Below are 16284 nucleotides of genomic sequence, written 5' to 3'. Positions count from 1 at the left end.
AGGCGCCTTTTCTGTAGTTTCCCAGGAGTTTGGAAATCTGGCTGTCCCTGCTGAAAATCGGAAAGGGGACCCCGGAGGGGTCGAAGGGTGCCGAACTCCCTTCCCACCCCTGCGCCTCTCACCTCCTTAAGTTCCTTGGCCACGTCCTTCAGGTCGCCCAGGACTAATTCCAGATCCTCCACGATGATCTTGATCTGTTCCTTCACCTTGGTTTTGGAGGCTGCCGGCGGTCCCTCGGCTGGACAGGACGAGGAGGGGTTCCCCTTGGACTTGGCTGACATTCTTTGGGGGCAAGCGAGGCTCAGGTCAGGACAGGCGGACGAGCGGAGGCTGCTGCGTGCCCCCGTCCCTGGCGCTGCTACGGCCGCTGCCGCCCCGGTCCCCCCACATCTTGGGCGCTCCCTGGGCAGCGGCGTGTGGCTGCGCTCCGCGCTCGGCCGGGCGGCCGCACAGTGGTGCTGCCATCAACTCCCGAGACGCGGCGCTCGGCTCGGGGCTGCAGACGGGCGAGCAGCGCGCCTGCGCCTCGTCCCGCCGCCGCCCGCCGCTCTCGCGCACACGCGCTCGCTCCCCGCCCGCGGAGAGGGGCGCCGTGCCGCCGCGCCCGGGTTGACGCTTGCAGTCCCCTCGACGTTGCCCTTCGAGATATCTCCCAGATGCCACCTTGGCATCAAGGTGGGGGAGACAAGTCCGTGTCCTGCCCGCCCCCTCCTCTTGGTTCTAAAATGCCCCCATCATCTCAGCCTGCTTGCTGTATGTCATCTCACAACTAGCCTGGATTCTTTCTGCTTCACTTGCTAGTAGGGACCTGGATCAATTCAGAAAGAACCACAGTGGGATCGGGAGTTGGAGACAGTCTGTAAAGTGGCCCTACAGATTTATCCAAACCTAAATGATGTCCAGAGGCCTTTAATCAATCTCTTGGTGACCTGCGAGTTAAAAAGACTTCTTAACTTCTGCAAGAAAAAAAGGCGGGGGTGGTGCATATAACAGCTAATAGTCATCTATTGAAACCGTGAAATTCAACCAGTGTTCTTGAAAGAGGTACCCTAATCCTGCTAATTCCACAAAGCTAATATCGGATTTATTAATTTGAAGTCCCCACACCCCAAATCCTCGCTGATTGTCTCAGTCATCTTGGCTGTATGTCTTATCTGGCCCAACTCTTTTTTTTTTTTTTTAACTGTCCTTCCTCTTTTTTGTGACCTATGCTGATTTACATTTTGAGTGGAGTGGGGGAGACATCGTATTTGGACCTCGTGAAGGAGCTGAGTAAGAGATTGCCTCCAACTTCTCTTTCATCATTTTTTAAACCTCCATTTCAACTCTTTTGCTACTAAACAAATAGGAAACAACTTTCTGACTGTTCTGTCAAAAAGACCCAAGAAGGGAAGTTAATAGGAAGCCTTCGGTTCACTCTCAGTAGGTGTCTACAATTCTCATTAGCTAGAATTTTAATTTCCTTAGTTGCAAACCCATGGGCTATTAGCTACTGACCCGGCAGGCTGGCTCTACTTTATTTTCTTCACTGCACACTCCTCCAGATCATTCTTTTAATAGGCTTCCCCTTTTCGTCATGCCTTAGCAAGGCTCTGTTTCTTGCTTCTCACACTCTGGGTAGCTCCACTGTGCTTCTACACATGAAGAAAAGCTTGGCAGCTCTCCTCTTCCCAGTTCTGTAGGCTCTTAATCAATCACTCTCTTAATCCTGGACAATTCATCTTTACAAAACCTTTGGAAGTCATATGTGGAATATAGAGGAAGAGAAAGAACAGAAGAAAAAAATTGAAATTTGAAAGCGGTGTCAAAAGAAAACCATTCAAAACTGCATTGAAAAATCAGGGGAAGAAATGAGGAAAGGTGAAAAGCAGATGCTGCTGGAAAGACTTAAGAAGAGATTATAAGAACAAGTCTGCAGCATGCAAACTGGAGAAAAGAAAAAAAGAAGAAATGATTAGAAGTGTGAAATAAGTAATATGCTTGAGTTCTTTGAGGTAGGGAGATTAGATTTTTAAAACATCCTTTATCTCCTCAAATTCTTTATTTTATTTTTTAAATTTTTAAATTTTTTATTATTTTTTATTATACTTTAAGTTTTAGGGTACATGTGCACAATGTGCAGGTTAGTTACATACGTATACATGTGCCATGCTGGTGTGCTGCACCCATTAACTCATCATTTAGCATTAGGTATATCTCACAATGCTATCCCTCCCCCCTCCCCCCACTCCACAACTGTCCCCAGAGTGTGATGTTCCCCTTCCTGTGTCCATGTGTTCTTATTGTTCAATTCCCACCTATGAGTGAGAACATGCGGTGTTTGGTTTTTTGTCCTTGCGATAGTTTACTGAGAATGATGATTTCCAATTTCATCCATGTCCCCACAAAGGACATGAACTCATCATTTTTTGTGGCTGCATAGTATTTGATGGTGTATATGTGCCACATTTTCTTAATCCAGTCTATCATTGTTGGACATTTGGGTTGGTTACAAGTCTTTACTATTGTGAATACTGCCGCAATAAACATACGTGTGCATGTGTCTTTATAGCAGCATGATTTATAGTCCTTTGGGTATATACCCAGTAATGGGATTGCTGGGTCAAATGGTATTTCTAGTTCTAGATCCCTGAGGAATCGCCACACTGACTTCCACAATGGTTGAACTAGTTTACAGTCCCACCAACAGTGTAAAAGTGTTCCTATTTCTCCACATCCTCTCCAGCACCTGTTGTTTCCTGACTTTTTAATGATTCCCATTTTAACCGGTGTAAGATGGTATCTCGTTGTGGTTTTGATTTGCATTTCTCTGATGGCCAGTGATGATGAGCATTTTTTCATGTGTCTTTTGGCTGCATAAATGTCTTCTTTTGAGAAGTGTCTGTTCATATCCTTTGCCCACTTTTTGATGGGGTTGTTTGTTTTTTTCTTGTAAATTTGTTTGAGTTCATTGTAGATTCTGGATATTAGCCCTTTGTCAGATGAGTAGGTTGCGAAAATTTTCTCCCATTTTGTAGGTTGCCTGTTCACTCTGATGGTAGTTTCTTTTGCTGTGAAATTCTTTATTTTATAAAAAATATAACATTAAAATAATTATATCAGGTTTACAAACTCCCCAAAATTGTCCAAAATAGCAAAAGCTAATGGTAGGGGAAAAGAGAAAGTACTGTTCTTCTAGATTGGAATTATTTTTGACTCTTAATAGTAGGCAAGTGTGTAAGAAAGCCGCCAAACTCAAAGTTAAGTGACTTTAGACAAGGATATTGGAGAGGAGGAAAGGAAATTGTGTTTTCCTTCACAGTGACAAAATAATCCTCTCACAATATAAGAAGATGTCCATGCTACTCTGAATCTCATTCACTAAAGATTAAAAAAAAAAAAAAACAGACTAGGCGCAGTGGCTCATGCCTGTAATCCCAGCACTCTGGGAGGCCAAGATGGGTGGATCACAAGGTCAGGAGTTCAAGACCACCCTGGCCAAGATGGCAAAACCCCATCTCTATTAAAAATACAAAAATTAGCTGGGCATGGTGGCGGGCGCCTGTAATCCCAGCTACTCAGGAGGCTGAGGTGGAGAATTGCTTGAACCGGGGAGGTGGAGCTTACAGTGAACCGAGATTGTGCCACTGCACTCCAGTCTGGGCGACAGAGCGAGATTCTGTCTCAAAAAAACAAACAAACAAACAAACAAAAAAAACTGTTCTCTTCTGATACTCTGACATCCACTGCTGCTACTGAAACAAATAATTCTGGCTTAAAATCAAATCGTAATTATTGCTTAGAAACACACCACCCACACCAGTATCACAATTCACTCTGAAATAATGACTATCATCTATCTATCTATGTCTTTATACAATATGGAGTTAACTGAACAGGGAAAAGTTAAAATTGGCTTCCAGGCCCAAACTGAGAAAGCTGGTAGGATTGCAGCAGTGGTGTCTGTCCCTATCTTCTAGTCATTAAGGATCACTTAAAGCAAATCTCCATAAAATATGTCTGAAGAAGAAACTTTTATAAAGGGAATTAAAAATATTGAGGAGAAGAAGACAGAATAAAAAGGGCCCATGAATAGAAATCAAGTGTATTTAGTTCCTATTTTTGTATTACCCTATGGAAAAATCTTTCATTCCTTTGGGTAATCCTAGACTCTCTCAGAGATCAGTATATAGGATGTTTTAGCCTCCAGTTATAGAGACCAAACAGCAAAAGTGACACCTAATAAAATTTCTGGTAAATCTTTCTGTAAGTTCGTTAATGTACTAGTGCTAGCTGCAAATGTACACACCCAATAAGTACACACATTACTTATAAACTTAGACAGGATAATACATTTCTACATAAAGGAGGGTCTTACTCATTTATAGGTGATTGTAAACCCAGGATTTTGTTCTCCCTGCCTCTCTATTCATCATTTTCTGAGTTTTGTAACAGGAAGAATTTGATAATTACAGGAGATCATCTAGTTTTTGTTTCTTCAGTTACAAGCCTTTATCAGTATTCTCATGTGTATGCATGTGTGTGTGTGTGGGTGTGTGTGTATGTTTAATCCACTGCAGTTGATCCCTAGTAATTAACCCACAGGAAAAAACTCTGTGACACTCACATAATTTTAAATTCACAAAAAGCATAAGAATATTCCCAAAGTATTTTGTCTCACAATTCAGCATAGCTGGGGAGGCCTTAGGAATCTTACAATCATGGGGGAAGGTGAAGGGGAAGCAAGGCACCTTCTTCACAAGGTGGCAGGAAGGACAAGTGCAGAGTGAAGCGGGAAAAGCCCCTTGTAAAACCATTAGATCTCATGAGAACTCACTCACTGTCATGAGAACAGCATGGGGGAAACTGCCCCCATGATTCAGTTACCTCCACCTGGTCTCTTCTTTGACGCGTGGGGATTATGGGGATTACAAATCAAGATGAGATTTGGGTGGGGACACTAAGCCTAACCATATCAGTGATATAGCTATGAAAAATTAGAAACGTTTTCCATACATATATTTACTATTAAATATATTTTGTATGTCCAGGCAGTGGTTGAGAAAGCCTAGTACCCATCAGAACTTCTTAAAAAACAAGATTGCTATACTCCCTGCCCCAGGGTTTGTAGTTCAGTGTGTCTAGGGTGAGGTCTAAAATATGTATTTTAACAAATTTCTAGGATGCTGGTAGGGGACCACACTTTGAAAACCACCAATTTGAGAGATCAAAATAAAAACTTTCAGTTTCTTTTTACCTGGAATAAGCCTTGAAAATAATCTAGTTAAATTTCTGTTTGTTATAAGTTTTAAAGAGCATCTAGATAAATCTTAAATAAGTATAACTCTAAAGAGCATCTATTTAAATGTTAAGGCCTTAGTAGGCTCAATGGCATATCCAATATATCACATCTAGAGAACAATAAATTGAGAGCTGGAACTCCTTGTTCACTCATACATTTTGTTGAATTGTCTCTATTGTTCTGGAGAATGTCTCCTTTTAATGTATCAACTGCTTTTGGCATGATGGCTATGTACTGTTGATGTATATAGGTTTAAAAAAATGAGATCTGGAAGTTTAAATGCAAGTACTCAACACAATATCCTGAGTAATTAGAACTGTGTCTGTTGCAAAAAGGCTGATCAATAAATACTTAAGAAAATGAATGAATGAGTAAACTGTTGTCTCTGTGTGTTTTGAAATTAATTCAATTCAACAAATATTTTTAAATGCTTGAGCAAGAATCAATGCTAAGAGTAGATGTGCCACTAGGTTTAATTAGACATAATCCCAGCAGGAACCATTAGATAATTCTCTGCATGACTCTAATACAAAGTGGGATTACTCGGAGTATCTCTTCCTGCCCTCATTCTTAACTATAGTGAGTTCATTTTATTTGACCTCTGCTATTGTCCGACTATCCCTCCAAAATTAATTTGAAATCCTATCTCCCAAGATAATGGTATTAGAAGATGGGGCCTTTGGGATTTATTAATTCACAAGGACAAAGCCCACATGAAGAGGATTAGTGTCCTCATAAAGGTGGTGCCAGAGAGATTCCTCCCCATTTCCGTCATGTGAGGCTATAGTGAGACCTGTCTCTAAGAGGAGGCAGAACCTCACCAGACATGAAATCTGTTAGTGCTTTGACCTTGGGCTTCACAGGCCCCAGAATTGTGAGATATGAATTTGTATTGTTTATAAGCCATCCAGTCTGTGGTACTTTATTATAGCAGCCCAAATGGACTAAGAGACCATCCAGTGTATGTTAATTGGAAGACTTTTTAACCATGTGACAAAATCTGAACTTTTGCACAACTCAACAGAAAAAATTGTCTCATAGTTGAACCATAGAAAAATGAGGATAAAAATATCCTCAGGTAGAATTGGAGCCAGAAATTCTAGAATCATTGGGACTATTTCTTTCTGACTCTATTTCCCACTCCCCTTTTGTGGATTGGCTTCTTGCCTGTATACTATTTTCTCCACAAAGTTGAACCTTGATCACTGGTAAGTTCAGGCTCACATTTTCACAACTTTACAACTAGAAAAGGATGGTCATCACAGCAAGCTCCCAGGAGAAAATTTTTATAGAGCTAGCTAAGATCATGGACACACACTACAGCCAATCACTGTGATTTGGATAGGGTTGTAGAGTACAAAGCTAATATTACACTTGTGCCATTCTTATAGAAAAGTCATAGGTGTGTATATTTATTACTATGATTTTCCAGCAGATGTCCGTAAAATGAGTTATTCTCTCAAAATATGTATATTATGATAATTTTCTGATAGTTGGAAATTACGTATTTTTAGAAAGTGATTCTATTTTCAAAATTAATGCAAAGAAAGACAACATATGAATTAGCAGTCATCCTTCATGGGTCAGTAACTGGTAGTGAAGAAGTATAATGATTCACTCAACTTGGATAAAATTGCCTACCCTGTGGCCTATTTCTTCCCCCTCAAAAGGTGACATACCTCTGGAAAAGTAAAAACTATATACATATATATATATATATATATATCCACCATATAGTATTTATATTGGATTATTGTGGGCAGCAAGCCACCCCAGGTGCCAAGGTAAGAGACCGAGGGCACAAGCTGTTCCAGTATCATAAAGAAAATATATAGAATAAGAATAGTTATACTAGAAATAGAATATAGATATGATTACATATGAATATTATTAATCATTAGTTTGTAGCATTACTCTTTATTCCAATATTATAATAACCTCTGTTCTACAATTATAACCTAGGAAAAACCAGACCATACAGAGATAGGAGCTGAAGGGACACGGTGAGAAGTGACCAGAAGGCAAGAGTATGAGCCCTCTGTCACGCCCAGACAGGGCCACTAGAGGGCTCCTTGGTCTAGCGGTAACGCCAGTGCCTGGGAAGGTGCCCGTTGCCTAGAGGACCTTGGTCCAGCGGTAGCGCCAGTGCCTGGGAAGGCACCCCTTATTTAGCAGATGGGGGGAAGGGAGTCTCCCTTTCCCCGGGGGAGTTAGAGAAGACTCTGCTCCACCACCTCTTGTGGAAGGCCTGACATCAGTCAAGCCTGCCTGCACCCATCTGGAGGCCTAAATGTCTCCCTGTGATGCTGTGCTTCAGCGGTCACACTCCTGTTTCACTTTCATGTTCCTCTCTATACACCTGGCTTTGCCTTCTAGATAGCAGTGGCAGAATTAGTGAAAGTATTAAAGTCTTTGATCTTTCTGAGAAGAGCGTAGAAGAAATAATTACGTAAGCTGTCCTCTCTCTCCCCACCTCAGCTACCTAAAAGGGAAAGGCCCCCTGTCCGGTGGACACGTGACTCACATGACCTTATCAATCATTGGAGATGACTCACACTCCTTACCCTGCCCCTTTTGCCTTGTATGCATAAATAGCAGTGCGGTAAGTCATTCGGGGCCACTACTGGTCTCCGCGCCTTGGTGGTAGTGGTCCCTCAGACCCAGCTGTCTTTTCTTCTATCTCTTTGTCTTGTGTCTTTATTTCTACAATCTCTTGTCTCCGCACATGAAGAGAAAAACCCACAGGCCTTGTAGGGCTAGACCCTACAAATTATATACTTTACTTTTATCTCACAGATGGACATTTTTTAGTTGTTTTTGCTTCCCCAAATTAGCATCTATCAAGTCCTAGATTTGGCATTCAGTTTACCCATGCCAAGAGCCACCAACCCCCTCATTCTTTCCAATCTCAGGCTCAGGTCCCGTCTATAAAGATCTCACCTCAAGCATCCCAGTGCTCTGTTGAACAGCCTACCAAATGAGCAAGCAATGCTCAAACGATTACTCCATTTCACTCAAGTTTTTAGGAATTACCACTTGTCCCGAAACTCTGAGGCCAGTGCCTAACAGGGTAGTCCCAAACTCATTCTACCTCACAGCTTCAAATTGCTGGATTAAGTGGTAAGAGAACCCAGGACTTTACATACTCCAGGACACAGCCGTGGCCAAGGAGGTGTTCCTAAACTTTGACCAATTGCCATTCTACACAGCTTAACAGCCCCTTTCCTTGGAAGGGGATTCAGCTAGAACAGAGGACACCTTAATCACTTAGCAGAACTCAATACACGCATGCATCAAGATAATTGAAAGCCCTATTCAATCATTCAGATACCCAGATAATTTTGAAGGTACTTGGAGATTTCTGTCCTTATTAAGTTTCAAGGTCCTTTCTCCGCTCCAAGGAAATGAGTAACTGTGATCAAGGACAAAATCACAGAGGACAAATAAGTTGTCAAAAGCTATACCCCTTGACCTTCAGATATAAAACCATACTCCGTTAGGTGTTAGGTGGTCACCAATACTGTGTGTGACCACATAGAGTATGCAGTTTTAGTTCTTCATCCAGGAACTGGAATGGAATGACTGACATAGATCTGCAGCCTGGCAAGTATGTAAGGGCATTCTGTGTAAGGCTAAAGTGTAAGGCTTTAGACAGCATGCCAATCTGAACTGGTAGACCTTGATAAAATCATTTCGATCTACAATGATGCCACTAATCTATTTAATTGGCATGCTACTTCCACTTTCTACCCCTCCTCTCACCACAAGTCCATGAGCTATGATTTATGCCTCAAGCCTGTCTTCAACTGCATAAAATGATATTGTTATAGATTTGATGTTTGTGTCTCCTCACCAAAATTCCTATGTTGAAGCCCTAACCTCCGATGTGATAATATTTGGAGATAAAGCCATTGGGAAGTAATGAAGGTTGTATGAAGTCATGAGGGTGGGGACTTTAAGCTAGGACTAGTAACCTTGTAAGAAGAATAAGAGCTCTTCCTTTTTTCAACAGTAAAGCAGCAGGTTATAATGGAAACGAGATGGATTGGACATTTTACATTTGAGACTAATGTTCTGCCAACAGCTTTGTGATTTTAGACACTAAAACTCCAATAGCATTTCCTTCTTTAGCTGCACATGTGGATATAATACTTATTTATCAAAAATGGGTGGAGAATCAGAAGAGATAATTATGTGAGAATGTTTTATTATCTGTGAATTACTGAACAAGGTTAGCCATGGTTATTCTTTTTGGTGTTTACTTTGATTGATCTTCCGTGTGCATCAAGGAACTTGCTAACTTCACTGTTTAGGATTTGGCTGCTTTCCAGAATTACTTGATTAAGCAAATCCCTCTATAACAGCATTTTTCAAAGTATATTCCAGCAGTTTCAACTGACATAAAATTTTGGAAACTCTGCCTTCTCTATACCCCACTTTATGTAATGATGAGGTTAAATATCAGGATATTAAAGTTTGAAAAATCTTACCAGTTTAAATTTAGTCTCCAAATTTATTTTATTTGACAATGGAATCTCCCTTTTTTTGTCTCTCCCTCTCACCCTCCTTCCTTCCTCTCTTCCTTTCTTTAACCTAACACTTATAAATAGCCTGTTAAAAGAATTTCCATGAAATACATTTCGGTAAATATGGTAATAAAAGTTTATATTAATTACTTTGATCATATTTTGCCTTCACAAATGATTGATTCCGTAAGCCTTGATTATTCTGTACAGAAAGGCTTTATTGGGAATCGTGTGTGTGTGTGTGTGTGTGTGTGTGTGGGTGTGTGTGTGTGTGTGTGTGTGTGAATAGTATTTTTATGTCCATGTACATTTTCATATAACAATTTATTTCTGCTATTTTTATTTATGTTGTATTTGTACAGAACTTTACTATTTCTGTAGCATTTTCTAATGTCATAATACAATCTCCCTTGATTCTCAGTATAATCCAATAAACTAGAGCAGGGAACTGCTATTATCCTCAATTTTCAGATAAGGTTTCCAAAGCTAAAAGATTTAGTTGGCATTGTGGGACAGAATTAAGAGCAGAACCCAGGTGTCTGTATTCTTACTCATTGAGCTTTCTCCTACGACATATGGCTTCTTAGACTCATTGCCTCATATTCCCACCTCCAATCTCTTTTCTGTGCTTGAGTGCCAAAAAGTAGTGTATTTTCTTCTTCAGTACAGAAATGTGAGGGTAGAATTTGACTAAGTATGGTGGCTCACACGTGTAACACCAGCACCTTGGGATGTTGAGGCAGGGGGTTCACTTGAGGTCAGGAGTTTGACCAGCCTGACCAATATGGCAAGACCCTGTCTCCATTAAAAATGCAAAAATTAGCCAGGTGTGGTGGCTCATGTCTGTAGTCCCAGCTACTGGGGAGGCTGAGGTGGGGGAATCACTTGAACCTGGTAAGTGGAGGTTGCAGTGAGCAGAGATTGTGCCACTGGACTCCAACCTGGGCAACAGAAAGACTCTGTCTCAAAAAAATAAAAAAGGGTAGAATTTGCATGCTTAGTTTTAGCTGCCTGATTATTGAACTCCTATCTTTATTTGCTTCTGGATATTTAGAAATAGGGAAAGGAGGTTGGCCGGTAGATACTTGGTTTGAATTACTAAAGGAAAAGTCTCCTATTCTCAACTTCAGACTGAGAATTAGTCAAGAAATTTCAAAGCCTGTGGCTATTTCCGATTTTTGAAACACAAGACTGAATCCTCAAGGGCTTGGGTTAATAATATTGTAGTAACACAGAATGTACTACAACAATGGATATTTCCCTGTCATAATGGCATGGCAATATTTTATAAAAAGAAAAGCACTTGTTCAAGTGGTGCCCATCTGGAGCCATAAAGAAGCTCAGAATACACTAATGTAATCAAGAAAACAAAAGGGAAAGCTTTCCACCATGTACTTTCTACCATGCATTTGACATATTGGCAGCTCAGTAACATTCCTGACGTTTCTGAGCTGTTCTGTGGAGCAGCACATGAATAGAAAGTGTGACTTAGACTACATTGGCAAATAACCATGCTGCAGCACATGGTAAGATTCAGTCAGCTTTTCTTTAAAAGGCTGAATGCCTGGTAATTTACAGCCAAGTGAATTAATGGTTGAAATTCTGTGAAAAAACATACTGTGTACCAAATTCTGCAATAATGTGACCATTGGATTCAATTTCCTCCTGACCCAGGAGTTTTTTTGATCTAGTAATTGCAGCATAAAAATCAGTGACTTATGCAATATTGTTTCTAATGGGGTACATACTGTTCGTTATCTAACTGGCATCATATATGTTTCCAAGTTTAAAAATCATTGAAAGGTATAGTGTTTCACTAAATCTAGTGATAAATTGCATATTAGAAAATTAATTTTATTATTTGTATTTTGACATAGTATATACATTAAGAATTTTCATTCAATTTTGTAAGGATAACCCTAATAAAGTTATAAAAATAAAATGGGAGTCATATGTCAGTTTCTACTGAAATTATTCTACTGTTATAAAATATTAACTGGAGGGCAAGTGGAGGGTAATAATGTGATGTATGGAGCCTGACGGGGGAGTTACCAGAGTGAGGATTTGAATTAATAAACCAGATGCACTGTCTACTATTCTTTGCAATGATCTGTGCACAGCTGACTTATCCGTATAGACTACATCCGTGTGTTCTTTTGTTCTCTGTCTTCCAGATTGGATCAGGTAGTGGGGACTAGAGAAGGAATATTGATTTATCTTGCATATTTTCTGTAAGGCTGGCTGTACCGCTGAGTCACATACCTTGACAAGGACGTTTCTGGATTCTGGTTACCTTTATTCCCTTCAGACCTGATCCTCTTCTGAGTTTCTGCATCACTGCTTGGTTTTACTACACCCTATGCAGACTTTTGTCAGCTGTCCCTTATTAAGCTCTTTTGAAATTACTCACTAGGAAAGTGCCATCTTTTACCTGACCATGCCTAATATAGACATGTCTGCACATATCTGGCCACCCAACCAGTTCGGTCCCTATTTACAAAAATATGAAAGAAATCCAAAGTCATTCAGTCTATGAGAAGAGAGACCTGGAGTCCCCAATCTTGGTCCAAAGGTCATCCTCCCGTCAACATTTTAGCTTATCCTAAAATGTGATGGCATTTGTAATCAGTTTATTTAATAAGCCAGTTATATATTTAATAAACCAGTTATATAAACATAATACTGATGAGTTTATATGGTGCATACAAACATGTTTTTACAGGTGCACAAAATTTCATATTTTTCTTGTGATTTTTTCTTCAGTTTTCATAAATTGTGCAAATAACTCTACCATCATAGACATCTAGTACAGATTATATTCCTAAGCAATTAGATATATTCAGAAACCATTACTGTGTAGAAGTAGTGTCAATTGTTTCTTCCATAAGCAACATAAGGCAAATAAAATATATTGGACAACCTAATCATAGATGAAAAGAAATATTTTAAAGTGCACTTGGATTATTTTTAACTTCTGTGCTTATATGTTTTCATAGAAGAATAGTCAGTTATGACTGCTGATGAACTTGAAAAGAACATATTAAAATTTATTTATTTGTTAATTAGTTTAGAAAGTCTATTAGAGGTTCAAGTTTCTTTTCGTGCTGTGCAGGCAAATCTTCTCATTTGAGTGTTCTCACCTAGATACTTTATAATGATACATGTATCTCTATACTGTATGGTTTCTCACATCATTCTAATTTTTAGAACAGTGTTTGGCCTGCTTTTGTATAGAGTTTTGTACCACTGGACCCCTCCAATCTCCAACATACATCTATATAATAGAAGACTGGAGAAGACATGTTGAACAGATTCTCACTGGGGCATGAGGAGAGTGGAAATGTTGCTGGCCATATCCCTAAGGAATGTTCTCAGGGCATGTAGTGAGTGTGAATTTGTCTTTATCCTTTGGGAAAATGTAGCTAAAGTTAACACTATATTGAAAAATATCAAAATGCAATTGATTGGTTATAATTTTAAAAAGTTTCTTGCTAGTATTGTTTGATTCTGCCCTCCCCCCAATTTTCTTTTCAAATTTCTATAAAGACAAAGAAAAAAAGAAATTAGGTACCTGGCTACTAAAATGATATTAGGCAAAACCAGTCTCTATCTATTTGGGGGTACTTCTTTTAGTGTGATCAGAATACTTCTAATGTACACTTCTACAGCTCCACATTCATGCAGACATTGTGGCTGACAGATAGATAACAATGGACCTGCTCTGTGAAGAGGACATGTAGATTAAAATGCTGGTGGGAGGGTAAAGTCCTTGAGAACAAAATGAGCTAAAAAATGAAAGGACCATGAGGTGCCCCTGGATACTGGAAATTGTACTTATTAAAGTTGGAAATACAAGAAGACAGGCAGAGGATAAAATAAGACCATCTCTTAAAGCAGAAATCCACCAAAGAGGTACCACTTATGCACCAAGAATTAGCCTGAAATCACTTATCCCAACCTGCCTTATTGGTTACGTACTAAAGTTTTCAACAGTACCCAAGAAGAATGTGCAAAGAACAAGGAAACTGACATAGCATGATTGTTGGCAAATTCTTAGGTAGAATCCATAGAGAGGAGAACCAAAGAACACTGGGACTATGATTAAATACTGAAAAAAATAAGTAAAGAAAACTATTAAATTATGAAAAAACAGGAAGAAAATTACTGAAGAAATAATTTAATAAAGAAACCAGCCAAACAGTATTTTAAAAGACACCTCTTTAGTAATTTCAATGAGTAGCAATATGGCATCTATGTGATGGCAGTGGTGGCCCCGGACGCGGCTGCTGCCATGATGCCAGCAGCAGTAGGGGAGGTGCAGCTTGGGCTTCATGTGTACCCAGCTGGTGGGAGCCAGGAACAGGAGGAAGCCCTACTCCCTTCCTAGCTGGCAGGGTGGAGCCTCTCGATCCCTAGGCGCAGTTGCAGGCACCTAGTTGCCCCTGCAGACCCATGCACCCCTCTGCTCTTGCGGGCAGACAGCAGGCAAGAGACCTGCCCTCCTGGGTGCAGCAGCAGCCACCCAAGCTGTGGCTGCGGACCCAGGCACGTCTGCACTGTCGGTGGCCCTGGAAGTCAACAGAGTAGAAACACACCCCTTGCTTGCCACATGATCGGTGACAAGAAGAAGAGAAGAGCTGCAGCCCTTCGGGAAGCCCAGACCTAGGAGTTCTCCAGGCCAGGGCTGTGACACCCTCTTTGGGGTTCTTTGGCTCCTGGCATCTCCAAGCTTCTGGGCGACAACGTGTTTCTCCGGTGCCAGCCATGGAAGCTGCTAGCTGTATGCTTGGTCCAGCCACAGCCTTGCAGGGAGCCAGTGCCCATACCAGTGCCTGGAGCTGCCCACCCCACCATAGCCCCCAAGGTACCTGGCTGTGTGCAGTGGCTGGACCCCATGCTTGCTCACATACCCCTCAGCACTCCACTCACCCTTGGCAGGCATGGGATCCAGGCCAGTAGCGCAAACCAAGCACAGTCCACCAGGTTGAGTGGGCCCAGTGGGCCTGAAGAAAACTCAGGCAAAGGCACCACTGTCCACAGTGGCTCCTGGCTGGTGAAGCAACACCCCAAGGATCCCAAAATATATGGAACAAGACTGGAAAAGTATAGTAAAAACCAGGTTGAGGAGTCAGGTAATATACTTTCTCTTTGAATATTTCTAGAATACATATGAAATGTTTTAAGCTCCTAATATATTTTTCCTAAAGCAGATATTATATGACATATTCTATGATCAGATTACCATAAATTCAGAAGCTAATGTCAGAATAATTATGACATTAGCAAAGGTATTTTTACAAACTACTATCATTTTTTATTAATAAAATACCTAGTAAGTAACAGTAGTGAGACCACAAGCCTCTGAGCTCTGTGAAACTGGGTAAAATGTTTGTCTTGTTTGCCACTGCATGTTCAGTGTAGGCATGTCTGGCACTTGACACATACTCACTAAATAAGCGATAAACATCATTACTATCCTAAGTTGGGTTTTGTAGGAGCAGATCCTGAGATGGGAACTCTTGATTGAGAGAGTGCTCTCAGGAGAAGCCTGTAAGGATGAGAAGAAAGCAGGACGGAATATGAAGAAACCATGCAAATGTGTTGTATTAGCTTGGGCTGCCATTACAAGATATCATAGACTGTGTGGCTTAAATAATAGAAATTTATTTATCACAGTTCTGGAGGCTAGAAGTTCAAGATCAAGTTTCCACCAAAGTAGGTTTTATTCTGAAGCCTGTTTGTTCTCTTCACTTGTAGGCAGCCAACATTTCCCTGTGTTCTCAGATAACCTCTTATTTGCATGCTGGGAGAGACAGAGAGAGCTCTCTGGTATTTCTTCTTACAAGGACATTAATTGCGTCATGATGGCCTGACCTTCATGACCTCATCTAATCCTTATTACCTCCTAAGATCTTATGTCCAAATACTATCACTTTGGGGCTTAGGGCTTCAACATATGAGTTTTAGTCCATAACATGCAGTTTCAGACAAATCCCAGCCCTTTGTTGAGACTTAATCTTGTCCCACCAAGAACTCTAAAATATAAATTGCACCACTGATGTTTTATAGCTATATACAATCAATATTCCCGCTGGGTACCTCTGGTATATCATGCTTTATGTGTCATCTTCTGGGTCAGATATCAGATATTTCAGGGCTACCATTCTAACTTAGATGCCCATTATGATCATTACACCCACTTTACTTCTAATAGTTAAGGACTTCTCCCTGGCTGTTGCTATTCTGAGATTCTCTCACCCCCACTGTTAAGGGGAAGTGACAGAATCTCCCACTGTCAGCCCTGTCATACACAGAAAAACCTGAATGCCTTACTAAGGCATTCAGGAATTCTGGTGCTTCTTTTGCCAGTGCATCCTTTATTGCTTTGGCATATTCAGCTGGTGTGTCTTTGAGTCTTACAAACATTCATTCTAGCATAGGCTCTTCTCTGAGACTTTTGATCCATTCTTGCATATT

At 40.6% G+C, this 16284-nt stretch overlaps 1 protein-coding gene across 5 annotated transcripts in view; it reads right to left on the bottom strand.

Annotated features, from left to right (window-relative positions):
* Nucleotides 1-615, bottom strand: part of PRR16 (proline rich 16) — a 328607-nt gene extending 327992 nt beyond the window's left edge. For 2 of the 5 annotated variants that reach the window (XR_008525464.2, XM_054555863.2), the window contains exon 1: nt 123-524. Coding sequence is in view for 2 of the 5 variants with exons in the window: in XM_054555863.2 (XP_054411838.1) it covers nt 123-281 (159 nt within the window). In the remaining 3 variants the exon portion in view is untranslated. Of the gene's footprint in view, nt 1-122 lie in introns of all 5 variants that reach the window. The other 3 variants (XR_008525465.2, XM_002815816.5, XM_063724233.1) reach the window with 3 other exon arrangements.
* Between the last annotated feature and the right edge of the window lie 15669 nt (nt 616-16284).

Source organism: Pongo abelii, chromosome 4, assembly GCF_028885655.2.
Source record: "Pongo abelii isolate AG06213 chromosome 4, NHGRI_mPonAbe1-v2.0_pri, whole genome shotgun sequence".
Taxonomy (NCBI): Eukaryota; Metazoa; Chordata; class Mammalia; order Primates; family Hominidae; genus Pongo; species Pongo abelii.
The sequence above is the reverse complement of the archived record's forward strand: the minus strand, read 5'-3'. Positions and strand labels throughout refer to the sequence as shown.